This window comes from Aegilops tauschii, chromosome 2 (assembly GCF_002575655.3).
Source record: "Aegilops tauschii subsp. strangulata cultivar AL8/78 chromosome 2, Aet v6.0, whole genome shotgun sequence".
Lineage (NCBI taxonomy): Eukaryota > Viridiplantae > Streptophyta > Magnoliopsida > Poales > Poaceae > Aegilops > Aegilops tauschii.
Genome location: NC_053036.3, coordinates 322,925,036 through 322,949,356, shown reverse-complemented (window position 1 = coordinate 322,949,356; position 24,321 = coordinate 322,925,036). Strand labels below are relative to the sequence as shown.

General features: G+C 45.0%; 2 protein-coding genes across 2 annotated transcripts; one reads left to right on the top strand and one right to left on the bottom strand.

The window, feature by feature from the left end:
- LOC109734654 (protein DETOXIFICATION 18) lies at positions 1-3,790 on the top strand. Its single transcript, XM_020293856.4, has 7 exons — positions 1-381; positions 1,829-2,373; positions 2,469-2,555; positions 2,647-2,703; positions 2,839-3,077; positions 3,166-3,284; positions 3,406-3,790. The coding sequence occupies exons 1-7, from the start codon at positions 82-84 to the stop codon at positions 3,532-3,534; spliced, it is 1,476 nt and encodes a 491-aa protein (XP_020149445.1). The 5' UTR covers positions 1-81; the 3' UTR covers positions 3,535-3,790.
- LOC109734655 (uncharacterized) lies at positions 3,727-11,573 on the bottom strand. Its single transcript, XM_045233026.2, has 11 exons — positions 11,428-11,573; positions 11,059-11,321; positions 10,845-10,975; positions 10,249-10,481; positions 9,936-10,112; positions 9,312-9,412; positions 6,394-6,552; positions 6,148-6,200; positions 6,004-6,061; positions 4,876-4,996; positions 3,727-4,374 (listed from the first exon to the last, which is right to left on the bottom strand). Exons 1-11 carry the CDS (start codon positions 11,438-11,440, stop codon positions 4,166-4,168), a joined length of 1,518 nt encoding a protein of 505 aa, XP_045088961.1. The 5' UTR covers positions 11,441-11,573; the 3' UTR covers positions 3,727-4,165.
- Positions 11,574-24,321: the final 12,748 nt, after the last annotated feature.

Here is a 24,321-nt window from a genome sequence, read left to right as displayed (position 1 = left end):
CCCTGTCCTCCCTGCACTTGCTTGACCTCCCGCTGCTCCACACGCACATCACAAAGCACAAGCTACCTGCAGAGGGAGGGAATGGGCGAAGAAGGGGTAGCTGCTCCGTTGCTGGATGGGAAGATCAAGGCGAGGAGAAGCGATAATGGCGACGGAGAGGCGGCAGCAGCAGCAGGGAGAAGGAGGTGGTGGCGGTGCCTGTGGGACGCGGAGGAGGCGGCGGGGCAGGTGGCGTTCGCGGCGCCCATGGTGGCCACCAGCATGGCCTTCTACGCCATCCCGCTCGTCTCCGTCATGTACGCCGGCCGCATCGGCGACCTCGAGCTCGCCGGCGCCACGCTGGGCAACTCGTGGGCCACCGTCACAGGCATCGCGCTCATGGTACCAATTCTACCATATATTTTGTCTCATCCTTCTTCTCCATTGATTTGATCTGATCCCACTCCTCCTCTCTGCCCCTTTCGCCGTCCGTCCCTGTTTGCATCGAAAACAATGTTTACCTACCATCTTTTCCTTGCCCACCTTTGCCATCCTCTTCATATTTTACTGCCACCACTCCATAGTCTCTCCATTGCTCAATTAAGTTGCCCCTGTCATAGACTGGACCAGAGGTACTCAAACATATGCTCCATCATTCTTTGTAGTATCATTTACTAGATCTGCCTCCAAAGCTAAAATAAATGAACACTTACACTACTATATAGAGTCTATAGTGGTTACCTAAGCTTTGCTAAATACTCCCTCCGTCCCATAATGTAGGACGTTTTTTGATACTAGTGTAGTGTCAAAAACGTCCTACATTATGGGACGGAGGGAATACATTAGTTATGGTGTAAATGACGCAAATGGCTTCTCAATCTTGGATTGAGACGTTTACTTGAGGCTTTTCACGAGCTTTGGTGTAAAAGGAATCGTAGCCATTGCACATGATTAGATTGTGAACATGCTTTCTTAAAGGAGAAATAAATAAATGCATTAATAAACTGACATGATATTCTTTCAGTGTTAGGTTATTTTGCAGTCAAAGGGCAATATAAACTTCCAGCATTGACACTTCTTTTTGAGAAGAATGTTTCAAAGAGAGGACTTGTCTAGACAAGGATACAGAGGACTTGGACCAGACAAATTCTAAAACCCCTATTATGTATTTATATGTTAGCACCTAAAATGTGTCGCTTTAGTCCTTGCGCATTTATTCTCAGAAAGAGAAGTCCTTGCGCATTCAAATTCAACATAAGGAAACATCGAAGTGCAGCAAAAATTTATAGTCCCTTTTTTCTCTTGAGATGAAAGCAATGCCATGCTGTGTCATTTCAGTACATCAGTCAACTCCTATATTCATGGCTATATATATCTCAGTAGTAGTGTGTTGTGGTTGCAAAGGTAGTATTGACTGTGAAGCATATAGTCAGCTCTTCAGTATACTTTGCTATAATATGCAAATGTTTGTCAGGCTAGGACCATTGTAAGATTATCATGGATCTTTTATCCCCAATGTAGACAGATTTGCACCTGCCCTTTCTCCGGATCCCAGGAATTAAGCATATGTCAGGTTTCAGAATAAACACAGCACATGGTCACAGGTTGAGACAACTGAGGAAGTCAAATCCTGAACTGTACTAGTACTACTATTTTTCGAAACGGAGGCAAAAGTGTAGTATGTTGCTGTAATTTCTTCAGCCTTGAATTTTCAACTATGCAACAGTTAGATGTTTCCATCCCTTCAGTTTACTACATAACCTTACGTCAATACAGATGATTTTAGTAGAGAAACCAAGGGAACAGCGCATACTGATGAACTGACTAACGTTACCTTGTTCCCATGCAGACTGGGTTAAGCGGGTCTCTGGAGACGCTTTGCGGCCAAGGCTATGGCGCACAGGTGTACCGCATGCTGGGTGTGTACCTCCAGGCATCCATCATCACGTCGGCTCTCTTTTCGGTCCTCGTCTCGCTCCTGTGGCTCTACACCGAGCCACTCCTCATTTTCCTGCACCAAGACCCCGAGGTCTCAAGAATGGCAGCGGTGTTCCTAAGATACACAATCCCGGCACAGTTTGCCTTTGGCTTCATCCAGTGTATCCTCAGGTTCCTGCAGACACAGTCCGTGGTGATGCCACTGGTGGCGTTCTCGCTCCTGCCACTTGTGTTCCATGTCGGGATTACCCATGCCTCCGTGCACTACCTGGGGCTCGGCTTCGCAGGCCCAGCCATGTCAACTTCGCTGTCTCTCTGGCTATCTTTCATTATGCTCGCATCCTATGTGATGTTGTCGACGAGATTCAAGCAGACCTGGGGTGGATTTTCAACAGAAGCGTTTCAGTACGTGCTGCCCGGCCTCAAGTTAGCTGTTCCCTCTGCAATGATGGTGTGGTCAGTACACTTACGACGATCCCAGATCCATTCATTGATCGCCTCTTAATATAACCCCATACTGAGAATATATGATGGTTACCTACAAATGGCAGCTTTGAGTACTGGGCGTTTGAGATATTGGTGTTGCTTGCTGGGCTGATGCCAGATTCTCAAATGAGCACTTCTATTATTGCGATGTGGTAACTATCTTTCTCTCCCTTCATATTGAGTACTGAAGATCATGTTTATGTGTCCATAAAATGCTAACATCAGTGTGATGCAACCTGACAGTGCAAACACGGAATCAATTTCATACATGATCACCTACGGGTTCGCTGCTGCCATCAGGTAATACTGCTACGATAACTGATGACACCCATGTCATCAACCCTTGAGGATTTTGCAACAAAAAGAAAAAAAATATCCTTTTAAGAAGATTAAGTTGACAATGCTGACTTAAAAAGTGCTGTTTCATTTCAACAGCACAAGGGTATCGAATGAGCTGGGAGCAGGTAATATTGACAAGGCAAAGAAGGCACTCAAGGTGACGCTCGCGCTCTCCCTACTCCTGGGAGTGACATTTCTTCTGCTCCTAGGTCTTGGCCATAATTTGTGGGCCGGGCTGTTCAGCAAGAGTGAGGCAGTGATAAGTGCATTCGCTTCGATGACTCCATTTCTCATTGGGTCAGTGGTGCTGGACTCCACGCAGGGAGTCCTGTCAGGTTAGTTCAATGGATCTCTCTAAAAGTGTTTCAGCCTTATTGTTTCAGGTGAAGGTCATTTGGCAGTAACCTGTGGATAAACTTGTAGGGGTTTCAAGAGGCTGTGGTTGGCAGCACCTGGTCGCATGGACCAACTTGGTGGCCTTCTACATAATAGGCTTGCCATTGTCTCTCCTACTTGGATTCAAGCTTGGCTTTCATACTAAGGTACAGACATGTCTTTCTGAAATTCAGCATCGATCTCAGGCATGTTTGTTGTGCACAAACCACCGCTACAAAGTACAAACTACTGTTCTCCTCACTGATCATGTGCAATTACCTGTTTCAGGGGTTGTGGATGGGTCAGATATGCGGTCTCCTTTGCCAGAATGCCGTTCTCCTGTTCATCACGCTCCGAACAAAGTGGGAAAGATTGGAACTGGCGACAAACAGCAAAGAGGGCGACCTTATCTGTTGAGAATTTATAAAGCTCGTTAGGTTTAACTTGAACATGGAACTGGAAGTTTGAGAGATGAAGTGCTGTAAATGTAGACAGTACCAAGCAACATACCCTGAACATGCCTGGGTGTAGCTAGTAGCAAGTAGGAAGAGCTGAATAAAATGTTGCACCAGTTTTGTGTGATAAAAAAGATCTGGAATGGTGTACCAATACCTCCGAAGCAGTGTTTGCTAATATGAATATATGATGCTAGAATACAAACAGAGTTCAGAAATATGTTTGTTTGCTAGCATTGCAGAAAATATCACATTGCTGACTAACTAGCGATGCTAAAAAAAGCATATGATACAATATGGTCTGCTTTCCTAAGGTAACTCAGATACCCAACTAGACAGGTGACTTACCTATCACTAAGAGAAACAACATGATCATCATCACTATTACTCTATGAGGAGCAGATCCCATATAACTAACCCTCGCTTCCAGAAACAACAGGATCAACTACGACCGCTGAGATCTCTCCAGCGACACCAGCTTGAGCACACTTTTCGGTGAACCAACAGGATCAATCGTCTTCGATGCGTCTTCCCCAAGAAAAAGCAGTAATTGCATCCGTCCGCTCCAGAGTTTGTATCAGTGCACAGCCAGTTTAAGTACCATGCATGTAGAACAGGCCATCACGTGATCCCATCCAAGCCCCCCAACTGTGGTTTAGATCAAACAGCGAAGAAGAACCATCCAAGTTAAGGTTGCTTTCTGGCCAGCAAAGTGCAGTGAAGAGAGTGTCAGCCACACTCTTGGCAAATATTTGCTCGCCTGTTTTGATGCTCCAAATACGGACGGTACAGTCCTCCCCACCTGCCAAGAATAAGGATTTGCTGAAAATGGCAATTTGCCAGGAATGTTATAGCCATGCACGTTCATAAAGATGTCACTATGTTGTTCATTGTCCTGTATAGCCTAATAAAGTAAACATGAACCAGCTAGTAACAGCATAGTTTTCTCGAAATTTAGCTTTCGCAAACTCATGATTCGATGTTGTAATAATTCCAGGAATGCCAAAGCCCTCTTACACTTGTATATCATACAGAGTGGGGATCTTGTTAATACCAATGCATCTGTTACTGGCACACTGCATGAACAAGCATAGCTGCTGACATTTATCGAATTTAAGTCTAATGCTCACAAACTGGAGTATGAAGTGAGGCACTCGAGTGAAAATGCAAATAATACATCGAAATGTTTTTATCGATCCAAAAAAACACGTTCAGTTTCGATAGGTAACCTCAAAACACATTCTTTGTAGCAGTATATGACAAAAACAACCACAATGATGCCTAGAACCAATAATAAATTTACCTGACATAAGTAGGGTTTCAGATGGATCAACAACAAGTGGTAAATTATTGTGTGAATTCACATGCCCTGCATAAGACTGTATAGCCCCCTTCTGAATGAGACGGAGATCAAATAGCTTGATCTGTACAACAGAAAACACAAAAGTCAAGCTGCTGCATGAAACATTTGTTACCATCTCAGAGAAGCATAATGCTCTGTTAATTTCAGATAAGACAGAATTATAATTCATTTTAAATAATACTGTATAATTTATCTGTCCCAAAATGCTGAAATTGTATCAATTTGAAATTCGCTGCATACAATAAAGCGTCTACTCATTATGCTGCTAATATTTGTAATGAAGATGCAGGAAACATGTAGACTTTTTAACTCATTATGCTGCTAATACATGAAACTTTAACTAATACTCTCTCCGTCCCAAAATAAGGGTCTCAACTTTGTACTCCCTCCTTCCCATTATATTAGGCACCTAAGTGTTTTGCACGAGAATTAACGCATAGTGGTGGTTTCTGAGTCGTACAGTTGCATGCGAAAAGACTCCACGATCTCCTCTAACTACCCATTTGACAGATCCAGTTTTCCAGCCTCAACACCTCTCATGCGCTCAAAAATAGTTGGTTCGATAGCTAACCGTACGAGAGAAAGTAGGTGAGGAAAAATCGTGGCAGTCTAACCGTACAAGAGAGCTAAAGCGCCTTAGATTTTGGGATTTTTTAGAAAAACTAAGACGCCTTAGATAATGGGAGGGAGGGAGTACTAACTTTAGTACAAAGTTGTACTAAAGTTGAGACAGTTATTTTGGGACGGAGGGAGTATTAGTTAACATCTGGGAACTGGGCAATAACCCCTTTGGGGAGGACTAAATCTCATTGATTTATTTCACGGGGCAAATAAACCAGTGTATCTTGTATTCTCACTATCTTAAAATAATGTGTCGGGGGGCTACTCTCAGCCTCATTTTATCTATTACTGCAGTTAACATCTTGTTACCCCCGCAAAAAAATCATCTTGTTAAATTGCACTGAGTTTTAAGAAAATATTATAGTTAGTGGCAAATAAATCCTGTGAAAATTTGAGCACATCTACTCATTCATTGATACCACAAAAAATGATTAAGAACGAGCTTACCGATCCATCCATGGAGCTCCCTAAGAAGTAGTGTTCATCCGACGACAGAGAAACCAGGCTGGGTAACAATATCAATTTTTAGCACCAAGAAACTTGACCATGTCCAAACTAGAGTGTCAGCAAGCCAAGAATAATAATGGTTACCTGCAAACTGCTGAAGGCATAGAGATAACCCTAGATGATTTTGCCTTATCAGCCTGCAAGGATTTTTATTCCCAAACCACAATCATATGATAATTCATTGTAGGGCTGAATTGCCTAGTTAGGCATTCAAAATATCATTTTATTCTAGTGATATGTCAAAGTACAAAAAAAAAAACTTGAACAATGCCGAGATGGTAACTTTTGATGGCTACATTAAACACACTGTGTGCTAATAGTGGTATTTACCTGGTTTCTCCCTCTGCCATTATGCCTTGCAGACAGCATGGGAACTGTCCCCCTAGCAGTGCTAGGTGAAGATCGACCAGTAGGGTGATTACTGTGCCTTTCCCGCACATCCACAGGGACTATGCTCCCATTCCGTAGGCCACATAGCACCACATTTCCCTGAACAAAATGAGCAAAATTACATGAGCATAGTGGAGACAGGCAAGGTATGTTGTAGTAACTACGCCAAAAACGTGGCAATTTGGTAGCAACAGCAACCATTTAATAATCAAATCACAGATGAAAGCTCTAAGTTCAGGAACCAGCTAGAGAACTCATACAAATATATGTACGTCTAGAGCTCTATATAGCAAAACAGAGGCATGGGGAATTTATTCAGCTATTCATAGAAGACAAAAAGTTTTGGTGACTCTCCTGACAATACACATGTTATGACCGGCATATTAGGGGCTTAGCCCAGTGGGTTGTGGCCCAAGTTATCTTATCGTTATTAGGGGCTTAGCCCAATTATCTTATCGTTATTAGGATCGTTTGCTTAGGAGTCAAGTAAACCTCTCTATATAAGGAGAGGAGATGTATCAATCTAATCAAGCAAGAAGCAATCATTATTTGCTCGGCTTCCCTTAGGGAGCCGGGAGACCTAACCCTAGCTGCCTCTTGCGCCGCCGCCGCCTCTTCTCCACCACGCAAGGACGGCGCCCAGCCGCCGGCCGCCGCGCCCTCATCCTCGTCCTCGTCCTCCTCCGTCCTTCCCCTACAATCTCCGCCCTAGAACCGGCAGAACCCTAGCTCCTAACACCTTGGTATCAGGTAGCTTGGGTCCGATCATGTCTGCTCCACCACCCACCTTGCCGCTGTCCACCGCCGCCGCCCTCTCCACCGCGCCGCTCGGCTCCTCTGCGGGGGCCTCCACCGGCCAGTCGCTGCCCGTCACCGCGCCACCTGCCGCCGTCTACTCCCCAGCAGAGATCACTGGGGTCCTTAATGACCTCGTCACCGCCGTCCAGGGCATCCGCCTCTACCTGGCCGGGCCTTACGGGCAGCCCCCGCCCTTGCCGCCGGCCGCCACGACCGGGCCAGCCGCCCTGCCCTGGTACGCGGCCACCACGGCGCCGATCGGGCCTCTACACCACCACTGGCCCGGTCAGCCGCCGCCCGCCATCACCCCCTACTGGCCGCAGTGGCCGGCCCGGCGATCGTCGCGCCTCCGACGCCTTCCGGGTCCGGGCAGCCGCCGCCCCAGCTGCCGGCCCCACCGCCGCCCGCTGCCACGCCTCCATGGCCACAGTGGCCGGCCCCGGCCCTCGCTGCGCCCTCCACGCCACCCGGGTCCGTGCCGCCGCAGCCGCAGCTGCCGGCCCCGCCACCATCCAGCACGGGGCCCGGGTCACCCACACAGGGAGGCGTACCGATCCAGCAAGTGCGCTTCCTGCCGTCGCCGTCCCCAATACCGGCCTGGTTGACCGGATCATCGCCGCCACCCGTCTACACATCGGCTGGAGACCCGCCGGCACCCACTCTGTAGTTCAGCGATCCCTCCGGCTCGGTGGGGCACTTCACGGGCCGCGGCCATGCTGACCGGGCGCCCCAATCCTCGCTACTTCGCACCTCTGAGCCAGTCGGCCATGACGCTCCGACTCAGACACCGTCGCGGTTTGCCAAACTGGACTTCACCACTTATGACGGCACGAAGGACCCTCTCAACTGGCTCAACCAGTGCGAGCAGTTCTTTCACGGGCAGCGCACCCTTGCCTCGGAGCGTACCTGGCTCGCCTCTTACCACCTCCGCGGCGCGGCACAGACCTGGTACTACGCCCTCGAGCAGGACGAGGGCAGCATGCCCCCTTGGGAGCGCTTCCGCGAGCTCTGCCTTCTTCGTTTTGGGCCACCGATCCGCGGGAGCCGCCTGGCAGAGCTAGGCCGCCTTCCCTTCACCTCCACGGTTCAGGACTTCGCCGACCGTTTCCAGGCCCTGGCATGCCACGCGTCGGGCGTAACGGCGCAGCAGCGGGCCGACCACTTCGTCGATGGACTTCCGGATCACATCCGCGTGGACGTGGAGCTTCGGGGACCCCGGGATCTCCAGACGGCCATGTACTACGCCCGCGCGTTTGAGCGCCGCGCGGTGGCCATCCAGCAGGCATCACCGTCCTGGGCCGCTGGGCCGCTACCCTGGCCGGATGTTCCCGCGCAGGGTCGGCCTGCTCAGGCTTCCGCCGGCTCACCTCGGCCGAGCTACTCGAGCATCACCGCCAAGGGTTGTGCTTCAACTGCGACGAGCCCTACACGCCCGGCCACGTCTGCCCGCGACTCTTCTACCTGGAGGCTGCAGACTACATTGAGGAGGACGCCGTCGCCGCCGACCTGGCCGCCCCAGCTGTCGTGAAGGTGTTTGACGCTGGTTGATCACCTCGAGGAGTTCAGCCAGCTTTTCCCCACCTTACAGCTCGAGGGCGAGCTGTTTGTGCAGGCAGGGAGAAGTGTTATGACCGGCATATTAGGGGCTTAGCCCAGTGGGTTGTGGCCCAAGTTATCTTATCGTTATTAGGGGCTTAGCCCAATTATCTTATCATTATTAGGATCGTTTGCTTAGGAGTCAAGTAAACCTCTCTATATAAGGAGAGGAGATGTATCAATCTAATCAAGCAAGAAGCAATCATTATTTGCTCGGCTTCCCTTAGGGAGCCGGGAGACCTAACCCTAGCTGCCTCTTGCGCCGCCGCCGCCTCTTCTCCACCAAGCAAGGACGGCGCCCAGCCGCCGGCCGCCGTGCCCTCGTCCTCCTCCTCCTCCGTCCTTCCCCTACAATCTCCGCCCTAGAACCGGCAGAACCCTAGCTCCTAACAACACACCTAACAGACCATTGGATATATGAAACCTACTAAGTTGAAATGTACACATTTAAAATAATTTGTTACCGAGTGCACAAATTGCTGGGAAAGAATGTCACTTTTACAACGATACAGCCATGATAACGTCCCTGTCTCCAAATTAAGCAAACCAGCGCCAGTGTTTGTACCTAGAAATAATATGAGCAAAAATGCTTAATAATCCACAAGCTTAATTGATACAGAAGAAGTTCCTCCACTGCCTACTCCCATAATTCCAAGAAAAAAGGACCTTGCACTTTCCTTGTATAAAATAGACAACTTGCAAAGCTGCTACAGTTCTAAAAAAGCTAAGTTGTGACAACAAGTTACTACAATACCTCCACCTAATGAACAAATGACTTCAAAATTCAATGAACACGTATAACAAAGTTATGGTGGGAGCAATTATACATACTCATAATAGCAAGCTAATCTTTCTGTGTAATTGTAGTCAGTTTCTATGTATAAATTCTTATAGAATGATCTTGCCATATCAATACATTAAAAAGATTATCAAAGATTCTGAATGCAGCAAACTTCATAGTGTTATTACTACTACCTCTGATCCATAGTAAGTACTGCTGAAAGGATTATTAAAAAAAAAATCCGTTACTCTGTGTAACAGGGGAACTTTGGGCATGGCCTAAACTGAAGTCCAGTCAGCCAACTCACCTAAAACTACTTGTGTGCCATCAGAATTACAATCAGCAGTCCATACTGTACGATCAAATGAAGCAACTCTTTCAATTCTTTCATGGGCATTCCGTGAAACCGTTGCAGAGTCAATAGTTGACATATCCATAATATAAACAGAACCACCAGATCCTCCAGATCCAAGAGTAGCCACCATGTTTATGATGTCAAGTAACCCAAGCTCATGTTCAATTACCAGGCAATAGTACAGAACATAAAATGCACAAGTCGAAACACATGTAATTATGACAACAGTAATATGCATAATAGAAGCAACCATTTTGAGGATACAATGCTTGCTGAACTGATGAGTTGGTGCTGGCTGCATCATGGAAGTTGCGCCCGAACTTTTTTATGCAAGATATACTGGATGAGAAGTTTGAGAACGCTGTTTCAGATGACCAGATATTTGCAAGTGGAGAATTCACTGCTGCTATCTGCTTTCCCAAGGGAGTCCAAACAGGCTGAGGTAAAAACTCCATCCCATCCTCAAAATTCTCTAGAGCAGTTCCTAACCCAAATAATCTGCCAGATAAAAATATGTCATGCGACATGAAACACCAGTATGGTCATGCTTATACTCAAAGAGAACAACTGAATATCAAAGAATCCAACAATTTTTTAAACTTATATAAAGCCATGCACGTTCTGTCTTCAAGAAAAGAGAAATTGTTGTATTTGTGTTTTAGTAATTTCGTTTTCAAAATCCATTATTGCATAGCTTGTTAGCCGTTGGAGTATGTTTGAGCAGTGAGCACACTGGCGGTATGGTATCAAGAATTCAGGATAACCTCAGCTGATGGTACATCGATACTCCCGACAATCAATTGTCAAGTTCTAAAGCCTTTCACTACACGGACAGAAACTGAGTACTGTAGCAAACCTCACCTGATTGAACCATTCGTGCTGCCGGTCGCTAATAGCTTGGACTCACGCAGTCCACTCGGTGTCTGAACCATGGCGTGCAGTTCCTCCAGTGCCTTATCAGCCACTAAGGTTGTGCCTTGGTACTTCCAAACCTACCAAGCAGCGCTATGGTATCAGCATATATTGCTAGAAACGAAAGGGAAAGCTGCAGCAAAAGAGAAGCTCGGATCAGCACCATCGGCTGCGACGCCTGTGTGTACTGGCACTGCTGCTTGAAGGTGGACTTGTTGTTCTTGGAGAATATCACACCACCGCCGTACATCTCCCTGGCATGCAGCAGCTCGGACTGCCTCGCCCTTTTCCTGCGTGCTGTGGGAGGAGGCGAGGGCTCGGCCGGCGGCGGCGGAGGGCGAGGAGGGCGGGTGGCGGCGCCGGGGATGCGGCCCTTGGTGGGGAAGTAGCGGTTCTTGTCCGGGTCGTAGTAGAACCCGGGCAGCTCTGCAGCCAATCAATCGCGTCGAGGTCAGCCGTAGCGCGACAAGTTGGTCGTTCGTGCGGAAGTGGGGGGGAGGAGTGCCTAGTGGAGAAGAGGAAAAGTACCAACCTTTGGGCGGCATGTCGCTGGCGTGGTGTTTGGAGTCAGCTTGAGAGGCGGCGGGGGATGGACGGCGGTGGCGCGGAACAGGGAGTGCGGTGTGCGGCGCGTTGTTGTCGCCGGGAAGGGTGGACACCTGGTTCTTGTCTGGACCGGACCCGGACCGGACCGACAACGCGCGGCCTCGTTGCGAAACGGGCCAATTGTTGCGGCCCACCCACATTGATTAGATTTTTTTTAGCAACCCACATTGATAGATGGTGCTATTGCATCTGATGTTTCTTTTTTGCCTAAAAACAAATCTGATGTTTCTTTTTTATGGCCCGTCCCGTGTGGTGCATTTGCGAACAAGCCAAATATTTGTGAATTTAAACATGTTAATTAATTTGAAAATATTCATAAATTAAAAAAAATCATGAATTCAAAAAAATTATGAACTAAAAAAATGCATTCAAAAATTGTTTCTAAATTAAAAAAAAAGTAAAACAATAAAAGAAAAAACAGAAGGTGAAAAAATCCAAAAGAAAATTAAAAATTTGCTGAAGAAAAACTAAAAAGGAAAAGAAAGATGTTGGCTCCTTCTGCATCTCTGTCAGCTCCATCGCTGCTGACTCCTTCTGCCCTCATCCACCGCCACAGTCAATGCCAACAGCATCTACGCTACCATATCCACTGTCACCACCATGACTCTCCACCCCAGCAAGTTCAGACAGTGAGGGGTTTGTATTTTTTCCTTTTCTGCTTTCCCATATCCAATTTCATGCAGACAAATGCGAGAAAAAACGGTGATCGGGTGTAGAGGAGTTGCCCAAAGGCCGGAATCCATATTTAGGATTACCGATGTCAATTCAACAATGGGCACTCCACTGTCATCGGATATTGCTATAAATAAGTTCAAAAGGTTGTTGGGATTATGGTTCGTGATCGAGTACAATGCACGTTGAGAAATGGAAATCAGTATCGGATAATCATTGGCAACCGATCGTCAACGAGATCATGATGTACCTCCTTGTAGATATGGAACACGTGAAGGATGTTAGGTGAGCAACTCTTCTTACCACTAGGAATATTTCCCTGGATGGAAGTCCACCTTGACGACGAAGTTCGTTTGCCAGAATGCAGCTCCCTTACAATGTTATTTTCAAATTCAGCCATGTGTGTGGGATGAGTTTGTGTGGCAAAGACCACGCCGAAATTTAAAGAAAAAGTCAGAAACACAGCGAAATTGCCAAATTGAACAAGTACCCACATCATATGGGAACTTTTGGGTACGCCGGCAAGGCCAAGGTATGTGTCGATGTCAAAACCGGCAGACCTCGGGTAGGGGGGCCTGAGCTGTGAGATCGGATTGATGGGTAACAAGAGATAGAGGACACGGTGTTTTTACCCAGGTTCGGGCCCTCTTTAAGGAGGTAAAACTCTACGTCCTGCTCTTGCTTATATTATGAGTGCATAAAAGTACAGAGTTGATCTACCTCGAGATCGTGAGTTGTGGTGTAAACCCTAGGGGTATGATGATGAATGAATCAAGTATCCTCTACGGACTAAACCCTTTGGTTTATATAGGCACCAGGGGTATCTAGGGTTATGCATGGTCGGTTGCCATCTAAGGATTACATGCCAAATCTACTAGATCTTCTTGGAGTACACGCCAAGTCCTCGGTAAAGCTCGATATGCACTGGTTAGAGGCCTCCGGAGTCCTTCCTCATTAACGAGTTGTCAGCTCGGCCCATGGACTAGGCCAGCTAGGCTAGGTCCCCCTAGTCCAGGACTGTCAGTAGCCCCCGAACTTGTCTTCGAAGCCGAGGATGATAATCTTTTTTGGATAATGTCTTTGGCTGGATGATCTACGGCTTAGTAGGAAGGTCCTGCCCCAGGCCAAGCATCTGCACAAAGCTTGTAGATCCCCAATTGTATCATACCGCCCTTCTGACAAGGGATAAGATCAACCGACCACGCACTACCCAAAACGCATCTTCACTTATTTAAAGTGTGTGGCATGCGTAGTCTTGAAGACTGGAAGCATAGGTGTGTTCAGCAGTCAATTACTGACAATTTTTTGCAAAGCGTCACCACCCGTGACACAATATGCATCAGTTATTACTTATTTGAATCACGATTCGAGGCAACCCTCTCATTGGCATGTCGCGCCCAAACACAGATGTGCCCCGCGTTTTAGGGGATATCATCAATCAATTATTTCACCCAAAGTGGCCATAATGGCATGGACATCCGAAACATGGCAATTTTTGCGGCGCAACGGAGGGGACGCTTCGCCTTTTACTGACTTATAAAGAGCAGGAGGGGAAAATCCATACTCCCACGCTCTCCTTCTACTCCGGCACTCAAATTCTCCAAGTTTCCACACCCCCAATCCCCTTTCCAAGCTTAACACTTTCCCCAGTTCTCCGCTTCCCGCGCCAATGGCCGATGTAGATCTGAAGGGAAGGTGGGTGGCCTCCAAGGTTACTGACGCCACCATCGTCGGGCTCCACGTGGCGGGATACATTCCTGCCGACTCCTGCCGTAGGGCCCAGAGCCCGGCAAACGTGTCCCCACTCCCAGCCCTGGGGAGCAGGTCATCTTCATCCCACCCTCATCCAGGTCTGGGATTCCCCCTACACCCCTTTATGCGGGGGGGGGGGGGGGGGGGGTCTTGTTCTTCTACAGGCTAGATTTCCACAATCTAGCCCCAAATTCCATCATGCACCTCACCACTTTTATCATAGTGTGTGAGGCATTCCTACGCGTAGAGCCACACTTCGGCCTATGGCTGAAGACCTTTTGCGTTAAGCCGAAGAGCAGCGGCGCGGAGTTCGCCGAATGTAGCGGTGCCATGATCAACAAGCTCCAAAAGCCAGACTGGCTGGAGGGCATGTTCATCGAGACCGCGGAGATCTGGCAGCGCAAGTGGTTCTACATCACTGAACCGCTCATCCCAGGCCAGGCCATGGTCCCTGCCTTCAAGGGTACACCGCCGAGGAAGTTGATGTCCTGGCAGAAGCAGGGCCTAGAATGGGGCAACCCAGACGAGGTCACTGCTCTTCAAGAGAGGATCAGAGGCCTCAAGAAGAGATTCAAGCTAGTAGACGTGGTGGATGTGATGCTGCGGCGATACATCCTCTCACTCCAGCTCCGGGCTAGCCCTATGTGGCTCTACAAGCCCAAGGACCTAGCAACACTGCGGAACTTCTTCCACACCAACATAGATGGGATGTGGGACAGCTCTCTTCAAGCCGTCCCAAAACAAATTCCCTGAAGATGGGACAGACAGCGGCTATAGCGCCACATGTGGCCCCTCTGAGGTAACCATCATTTCGTATGTTAAATAATAACTCCATATTCCGCATTTTTCTAAGTCTTCCCCCTCCATTTTCAAAAGTGGGCGTCCAGGGCGGCACTCATCAAATGCGTTGTGTCGCTACCCAAAGACAACAAGACCCCCGAGCTACATGCCCTTTTGGCTGTGGCGCCCCAAAGGCTTCGGCCAAGGCTATGGAGCCGGAGAAGAAAACGGAGGGTCTTCGGATCCGAGACCCCTTAGACGCTAAGTCCGAGAACATCCGACGAGGAGGAAAGAGAGAGAGAGAGAAAGAAGAAGGGGAGGAGGGCTCTTCTTCCCTGCAGAGAAAGAGGGTGGCGTCTAAAGACGCCGCGGAGGCCAACACCGCCCGAACCATCGTCGCCTTGTGAAGTCCGTCGACGCCGCACCCCGCAAGGACCCTGCTGTGGCCGAGATCATCTCCTTCAAAACGGAGGACGACCTCATCGAGCCACGCCGGCTGAGGACGCTGCCAAGGAGGTACACCTTAATCTTGTATGTGTCGTATGCACGCTGGTTCCTTATTTCTCTAAATTTATTTGATTATTCGTCTTTTCGCAGCCCACAACGCTCCCACATCAGCGCCAAATCGTCGTCGAGTGGGCTCCCTCCACCCAGCGCATCGGAGGAGCATCACCCCTCCCCTCTTTCCCATGATGGGCTAGGGAAGGCGACCTCTTAGCAAGCCCCGCCATTGCCTACCATGGGGGGGCAGCGCCGATGTCTCCATGGCCGAGGCGGAGGCCTCCGAGGACCCCGCTGGGGAAGAACCCCATCTCTACGGAGTAGGACACTGGGGCAGACGACAACTTCGGCCCCCATCGACCCGAAGCCACCCCGACGGCCTACCACGGCGGCCGCTCCTCCTATGATGGGGAGAACCGAGGTGGCCCATCCATCCCGGCCTACGGAAGAGCAGACGTCTGCAGGGTGGACGGATGAGATGGAGGCATCCATGACAGGATCCTCCATCGTTGTCGAGCACCGCGTCCTTCTAGGCACGACGCTGCAAAGTTACCGGTCCACAGAGGCCGGTATAAGGGAGGCCTTCAAGGGCCTCTATCAAGGCTTTGAGGTAACCTTCGATTATTTTTCAAAATTTACATCAACGCAAAAAGCTATTACCACTAGATATATCTAGTAGACCTTTAGCGGATGAAATTGTCCGAGGACTTATGTCACTGCGGACGTGCACCATGGGCGTGTAACCATAGTAGCCCCGAGCCCTGAGTTAGATAACAAGATCTTACTTGGGGTCTTAAAGAAACTGAACCTGTATGGAAATGAATATACGGTAGTCCCTGAGACCCTGGTCGGATAGAAGAAGCCGACCAGCGGATCAATGTCATCCGAGGAAGCTAACCGTATCCTTTACAGGTTTTGGCCTCGGTTTCAGTGTCCAATATATGTCTCCAACGTATCTATAATTTTATGAAGTATTCATGCCATGTTTACAACAATTTTATATGGTTTTGGTATGATTTTAATGGAACTAACCCGGACTGATGCTGTTTTCAGCAAAACTACCGTGGTGTTGTTTTTTGTGCAGAAATAAAAGTTCTCGAAATTGGCTGAAAATTTACGGTGATATTTTATGGACTAGAAGAGACCCACAGAGCATCGGAGCTAGGCCAGAAGATCCATAACGGCACGACAAGCCTGGGGGTGCGCCCCCCGAGCTTGTCGCTCCCTCGCAGGCCCCCTTGACATGAAACCGACGCCAAAAATTGCTATAAATACCCAAACACTCGGAAAGAACCCTAGATGAGAAGTTCCGCTGCCGCAACCCTCTGTACCCACGAAAACTCAATCGGGACCCTATTCCGGCACCCTGCCGGATGGGGAAATCATCACCGAAGCCCATCTTCATCATCTCGGCCGCCACCATGACGAGGAGGGAGTAGCTCACCCTCGGGGCTGAGGGTATGTACCAGTAGCCATGTGTTTGATCTCTCTCTCTCCCTCTCTCTCTCTCTCTCTCTCGTGTTCTTGATTTGGCACGATCTTGATGTACCACGAGCTTTGTTAATATAGTTTGATCACATGGTGTTTCTCCCTCTCTATCTTGTTGTGATGAATTGAGTTTTACCTTTGAGGTTTCACTATTATCGGATTGAATACTTTTATGGATCCGAGAACACTTGATGTATCTCTTGCATATGAATACCCGTGGTGACAATGAGGTATTATATTGATTCACTTGATGTATGTTATGGCACTCAACTCGCGGATTCCGGAGGTGACATTGGGCTAATCTATGCATAGGGGTTGATGCACACTTTCATCCTACTTTCTCCGGTAGAAATCTTGGGGCACTCTTTGAAGTTCTTGGTGTTGGATTGAATATTATGAATCTGAAGTTATTTGATGCACATCGTATAATCAACTTATGGATACTGTGGTGACACTGGAGTATCTAGGTGACATTAGAGTTGGTTGATGCGTATCATATGGTGTTATTTTAGTACGAACTCTAGGGTTGTTTTTGACACTTATAGGAATAGCTCAATAGATTGATCGAAAAGTATAACTTTGAGGTGGTTACGTACCCTACAATAATTTCATCTTATGTTCTCCGCTTGATAAGAACTTTGGAGTGACTCTTTGTCGCACGTTGATGGATTGTTATATGATTCAATTATGTTAGCACTGTTGAGAGATTGCACTAGTGAAAGTAGGAACCCTAGGCCTTGTTTCTAAGCATTGCCATACAATTTGTGCTTCGTTTTATCACTTGCTACCTTGCTGTTTTTATATTTTCAGATTACAAAAACATATATCTACTATCCATCCTACACTTGTATCACCATCTCTTCGCCGAACTAGTGCACCCATATAATTTTCCATTGTATTGGGTGTGTTGGCGACACAAGAGATTTCTTGTATTTAACTACAGCGTTGTTTGAGAGAGACCATCTTTATCCTACGCCTCCCACAGATTGATAAACCTTAGGTCAACCACTTGAGGGAAAATTGCTACTGTCCTACAAAACTCTACGCTTGGAGGCCCAACACGAGTCTACAAGAATAAGTTGTGTAGTAGACATGAAGCTCTTTTCTGGCGCCGTTGTCGGGGAGGTGAGTGCTTGAAGGTATATCTTTAGATTTTGCAATTGAATCTTTTAGTTTCTTGACTTATCACTAGTTTGGTTTATAAAAGAAAACTACAAAAAATATGGAATTTAGGTTTCCTCATTTGCTTCATCTTTATAATGTCTTTCATGAAAATGATGGAAAGGAAAATTGTGCCAAAGTGTTAGAAGAAGAATTCAATAAAATGTTTGGCATAAAATCTTTGAATGATGAGCATGATTGCAATGTTGTTAGTATGAATCCTTTGAATACCCATGATGCTAATGATATGCAAAGCCATAAGCTTGGGGGTGGTATGTTTGATGAAGATGATATTTTTAGTCCCCCAAGTTTTGATGAGCAAATTCATTATGATGGTAGCATGCCTTTTATTTTATGATGATTACAATGATGAAAGTGGGTTTGGAAGAGTGTCAACTCTAGGTAGTAACGATCCCACTATTTTGGAGGGTGTTGAATCTTATTGCAATAATTATGAAAGTGGATTTGGCGAAGTCATGACTTTATTTAGTGATGAATCCACTACTTCGGAAGAGGTTTCAATTGATTATGACAACAAAGTTGCTATCTATGATGATTATTGTGATGACATGTATGCTATAAAGAATAATTATAACCATGAAACTTTTCATCATGATTTTAATGCTCAATTTGATAATGTAAATCAAGTATCATATGATAGTTATTTCATTTAATTTGCTCCCACTACTATTGAGGAGAAGAAATTTGCTTATGTGGAGAGTAATAAAAATTTTATGCATGTGAATTATGAAAAGAATGCTTTATGTGATATTTATATTGTTGAATTCATTCATGATGCTACTTAAAATTATTATGAGAGAGGAACATATGCTTGTAGGTATTGCAATAATATCAAGTTTCTTCTCTTTGTGTTGAAAATTTTGAAGTATTGATTGTTTTGCTTTCCTATGCTAGTTGATTCTTGCTCCCATAAATTGTTTGATCACAAAATCCCTACGCATAGGAAGTGGGTTAGGCTTAAGTGTGCTTTCCATGTGATTCATGATGTTCTATTTATGTTTCTTATCTTTTATGTGAGCATCATTGAAATCATCATGCCTAGCTAAAAACGCATTACAGAAAAGTGCTTGTTGGGAGACAACCCAACATTTACCCCTACTATTTTTGTGTGTTCACATGATTAAGCTATTGCAGTAATCATATTTTATAGCTTTTATTTCAATAAAGTACCAAGTAAAACCTTTGGGATAGTGTGGATGATAGTTGACTTGATTATGTGCAAAAACAGAAACTTTTATGTCCACTAGCAGAATTGTTGAGATTTTCTGGAGTGTGATAAAATTCTGAATTTTTAAAAAATGATTCATACAAATTTCTAAGTTTTCCTAATTTTTCAGAATTTTAGAATTTACATAAGTATGGTTGTTGTTCAAATCATTACAGACTGTTCTGTTTTTGACAGATTCTGTTTTCAATGCATAGTTTGCTTGTTTTATAGTTCTATGGCTTATATTGGTCAATATAAATTGTAGAAATTTTAGGGTACAATAGGCATTTGTTTGAGAAAAACTTTCAATCTTGTTTTATAGTACCAAAGTGAAAGATTTTCTCTTTATCATACTAACCTATCTCACGATGTTCCGTTAAGTTTTGTGTGATTGACATTTTCAACTTTTGGGTAAGATATCGATATGAGGAGAATAAGGAGTGGCAAGACCCTAGCATGGGGATGCCCAAGGCACCCCAAGGTAATATTCAAGGAAGACCCAAGCATCCAAGCTTGGGGATGCCCCAGAAGGTATCCCCTCTTTCGTCTTCAACATTATCGGTAACCTCACCTGGAGCTATATTTTTATTTGTCACATGATATGAGTTTTGCTTGGAGCGTTACTTTATTTTGTTAAGATTTGCTTATTGTTATTTAGAATAATGTTTTGAATCTTTTATTTCAATAAAAGTGTCAAGTATAGCCTTTACCATGCTTATTTTGCAAGCTTATATGTTGTTGTTTGATAGAAAGTTTTCTATCATTGTATGAATTCTTCAGAAAAGTCGGAACGTGATAAAATCTTGAAAAATTTACACGGTAAGCTATGATAAATTTTCTACAATGTGGGAAAAATTCAGATTTTTTGGAGTTAAAGAAGAATGAACCTTTTGCATCCTTTAAAAACTGTCCTGTTTTGACAGATTTTTGTATTGTTTGCATATGCTTGCTTGTTTAATGATTCTATTTGAGGATAGGAGTATTAAATATGCACAGGCATTTAGTATGCAATGTTGATACGTATCCGTCGTATCTATAATTTTTGATTGTTCCATGCCAATATTCTACAACTTTTACATACTTTTGGCAACTTTTTATACTATTTTTGGGACTAACATATTGATCCAGTGCCCAGTGTCAGTTCCTGTTCGTTGCATGTTTTTTGTTTCGCAGAAAATCCATATCAAACGGAGTCCAAACGGGATAAAAACTTACGGAGATTTTTTTGGAATATATGTGAATTTTAGGAAGTGGAATCAACGCGAGACGATGCCCAAGGGGCCCACGAGGGTGAGGGGCGCGCCACAGGGGGTAGGGCGCGCCCTGGGCCCTCGTGGCCACTCCGTAAGGTGGTTGGTGCCCTTCTTTCGCCGCAAGAAAGCCTATATCCGGATAAAAATCATGTCCAAATTTCAGCCCAATCGGAGCTACGGATCTCCAGGAATTTAAGAAACGGCGAAAGGGCAGAATCAGGGAACGCAGAAACAGAGAGAGACAGAGAGACAGATCCAATCTCGGAGGGGCTCTCACCCCTCCCATGCCATGGAAGCCAAGGACCAGAGGGGAAACCCTTCTCCCATCTAGGGAGAAGGTCAAGGAAGAAGAAGAAGAAGAAGGGGGGCTCTCTCCCCCTCTCTTCCGGTGGCTCCGGAACACCGCCGGGGCCATCATCGTCACCGCAATCTACACCAACACCTCTGTCATCTTCACCAACATCTTCATCACCTTCCCCCATCTATCTATAGCGGTCCACTCTCCCGCAACCCGCTGTACCCTCTACTTGAACATGGTGCTTTATGCTTCATATTATTACCCAATGATGTGTTGCCATCCTATGATGTCTGAGTAGATTTTCGTTGTCCTATCGGTAATTGGTGAATTACTATGATTGGTTTAATTTGCTTCTGGTTATGTTGCTGTCCTTTGGTGCCCATCATATGAGCGCGCGCATGGATCACACCATAGGGTTAGTTGTATGTTGATAGGACTATGTATTGGAGGGCAAGAATGACAGAAGCTTCAACGTAGCATAGAAATTGATGCATACGGGATTGAAGGGGGACCAATATATCTTAATGCTATGGTTGGGTTTTACCTTAATGAACGTTAGTAGTTGCGGATGCTTTCTAATAGTTCCAATCATAAGTGCATAGAATTCCAAGTCAGGGATGACATGCTAGCAGTGGCCTCTCCCACATAAAACCTGCTATCGGTCTAGTAAAGTAGTCAATTGCTTAGGGACAATTTCGCAACTCCTACCACCACTTTTCCACACTTGCTATACTAACTTTATTGCTTCTTTACCTAAAACAGCCCCTAGTTTTTATTTATGTGCTCTTTATTATCTTGCAAACCTATCCAACACCTACAAAGTACTTCTAGTTTCATACTTGTTCTAGGTAAAGCGAACATTAAGCGTGTGTAGAGTTGTATCGGTGGTCGATAGAACTTGAGGGAATATTTGTTCTACCTTTAGCTCCTCGTTGGGTTTGACACTCTTACTTATCGAAAGAGGCTACAATTGATCCCCTATACTTGTGGGTTATCAAGACCTTTTTCTGGCGCCGTTGCCGGGGAGTTATAGCGTGGAGTGAATATTCTCGTGTGTGCTTGTTTGCTTTATCACTAAGTAGTTTCTATTTTGTGCTCTTGTTTTCTATCTTTATTTATGGGTAGGAAACGCAAAATACCAAAAAAATTAGTGGTACCTACTGAACCAATGGTTGAAGAACCACTCAAAATCTATCATACTACTGAAGCTTTTTACTTGGATCATCTTTGATCCCTATGTGCTCGGGCTGAAACCCCAACTAGCTTAGTTGAGGGCAAATCTTTAGATGAGCATGCTTGTTATGTGCGACACCGCATATCTGAAAAAGGGAAACTTTTACTGGATCAAATTATCGTTTGCAGTGCTATGCTTGGAATTTATGTGAAATATATGATTGTACTTGCTGTTCTAAAGACCCTAAGAAACACCTTCCTTACCAATGTGATTTTAGTGCTATGGAATCGTATCTTCGTATACTAAGGGTGTTTATAATTACTATGATGTTCAACAAATTGAATAATTTGTTGCTTTTGGGGGTACTTGTGAAATTGCTTCTTTTATTGAAGAGTGTGATACTACTCTCTACAAATCTGAAAATTTGGCCATACTTAAATATTGCTATGATAATTATGCTTCTAATCCTTATATTAAACCATATATTGAGGACTCCCCCGCTGTCCAAGAAGAGACTAATATTTTGCAGGAGTCTATGGAAGAAGAAATTAATGACATTGTGAGCTCATTGGATGAAAAAAGAGGAGGAGAGCAAAGAACAAAAGGAGGAAGAGCGGATTGATCACCCGTTCCCACCATCTAATGAGAGTAACTCTTTAACCCATACATTATTTAATTTCCCTTCGAATTTACCGAAGGATGAATGCTATGATGATTGTTATGATCCCGTTGATTCTTTTGGAATATCCCTTTTTGATGATGCTTGCTATGCTTGTGGCCAAGATGCCAATATGAATTATGCTTATGGAGATGAACTCGCTATAGTTCCTTATGTTAAACATGAAATTGTTGCTATTGCACCCACGCATGATAGTCCTATTATCTTTTTGAATTCTCCCGACTACACTATATCGGAGAAGTTTGACCTTATTAAGGATTATATTGATCGGTTGCGTTTCACTACTACACATGATGATTTTGATAGATATAATATGCATGTGCTTGCTGCTCCTACTTGCAATTATTATAAGAGAGGAACTACATCTCCGCCTCTCCATGTTTCCAATATGATAAAATTGCAAGAAACTGTTTATACTATGCATTGGCATTTACTATGTGTGCATGAATTGTTCTTTCATGACATGCCGATGCATAAGAAGAGAGTTAGACTTCGTTGTTGCATGATATATGTTACTTTGTGCTCACTACTAAATCACAAATCATTGTTAATTAAAATTGGCTTTGATATACCTTGGGATCCGGGTGGATCCATTACTTGAGCACTATATGCCTAGCTTAATGGCTTTAAAGAAAGCGATGCCAGGGAGACAACCCGGAAGTTTTAGAGAGTCATTTATTTCTGTTGTGTGCTTTTATAAAGTTTAAAAACAAAAAAATAAAGAGGGGAACCTAGAACGTTTTCAAAAAGAAAAGCGAAAGTAAGAAAGACGAGCATTGTTAAAGTGGGAGCTAGCCTTGAACTTTGTTCATGCCCATGGAAACTTTGTGACCCTTGATTACAGAAACTTTTCAACAAAAATAATTATCCCCTTGTACAAATCCATTGTGTCATAAAAATAATGTGCCAAGATTTGCCTTTAGGACGTTTACATTGCTTATTGGTTTATGCGGTGCAAAACAGAAACTTTGGCTGTAGTGCACGATTTTACATTTTTTACTGGAACGTCAAACGGTTCTGAAACTTTTTGCACTGTCTTTCTATACAATTTTTTTATTTTTCCTAATTTTTTCAAAAATTTGGAGTACCAGAAGTATGGTGAATGTTCAGATTACTACAGACTGTCCTGTTTAAGACAGATTTTGTGCTTGATGCATTGTTTGCTTGTTTTGATGAAACTATCGATTTCTATCAGTGGATTAAGCCATGTAAAAGTTATATTACAGTAGCTACAATGCAAAAACAAAATATGAATTGGCTTGCAACGGTACTTAGAGTAGTGATTTGCTTTATTATACTAACGGATATTACCGAGCTTTCTGTTGAGTTTTGTGTGGATGAAGTGATCAAAGATCGAGGAGGTCTCGATATGAGGAGAAGGAGGAGAGGCAAGAGCTCAAGATTGGGGATGCCCAAGGCACCCAAAGTAAATATTCAAGGAGACTCAAGCGTCTAAGCTTGGGGATGCCCCGGAAGGCACCCCATCTTTCTTCAACAAGTATCGGTATGTTCTCGGTTTTGTTTCGTTCATGTGATATGTGCAAATCTTGGAGCGTCTTTTGCATTTAGTTTTCACTTTTCTTTGATGCATCATGCTGGTATGAGATAGTACATGGTTGATTTATATAATGCTCATTGTACTTCACTTATATCTTTTGAGTATGGCTTTATAGAATGCTTCATGTGCTTCACTTATATCATTTGAAGTTTGGATTGCCTGTTTCCCTACACATAGAAAACTGCCATTTGTAGAATGCTCTTTTGCTTCACTTATATTTGTTAGAGCGTGGGCATATCTTTTGTAGAAAGAATTAAACTCTCTTGCTTGACTTAT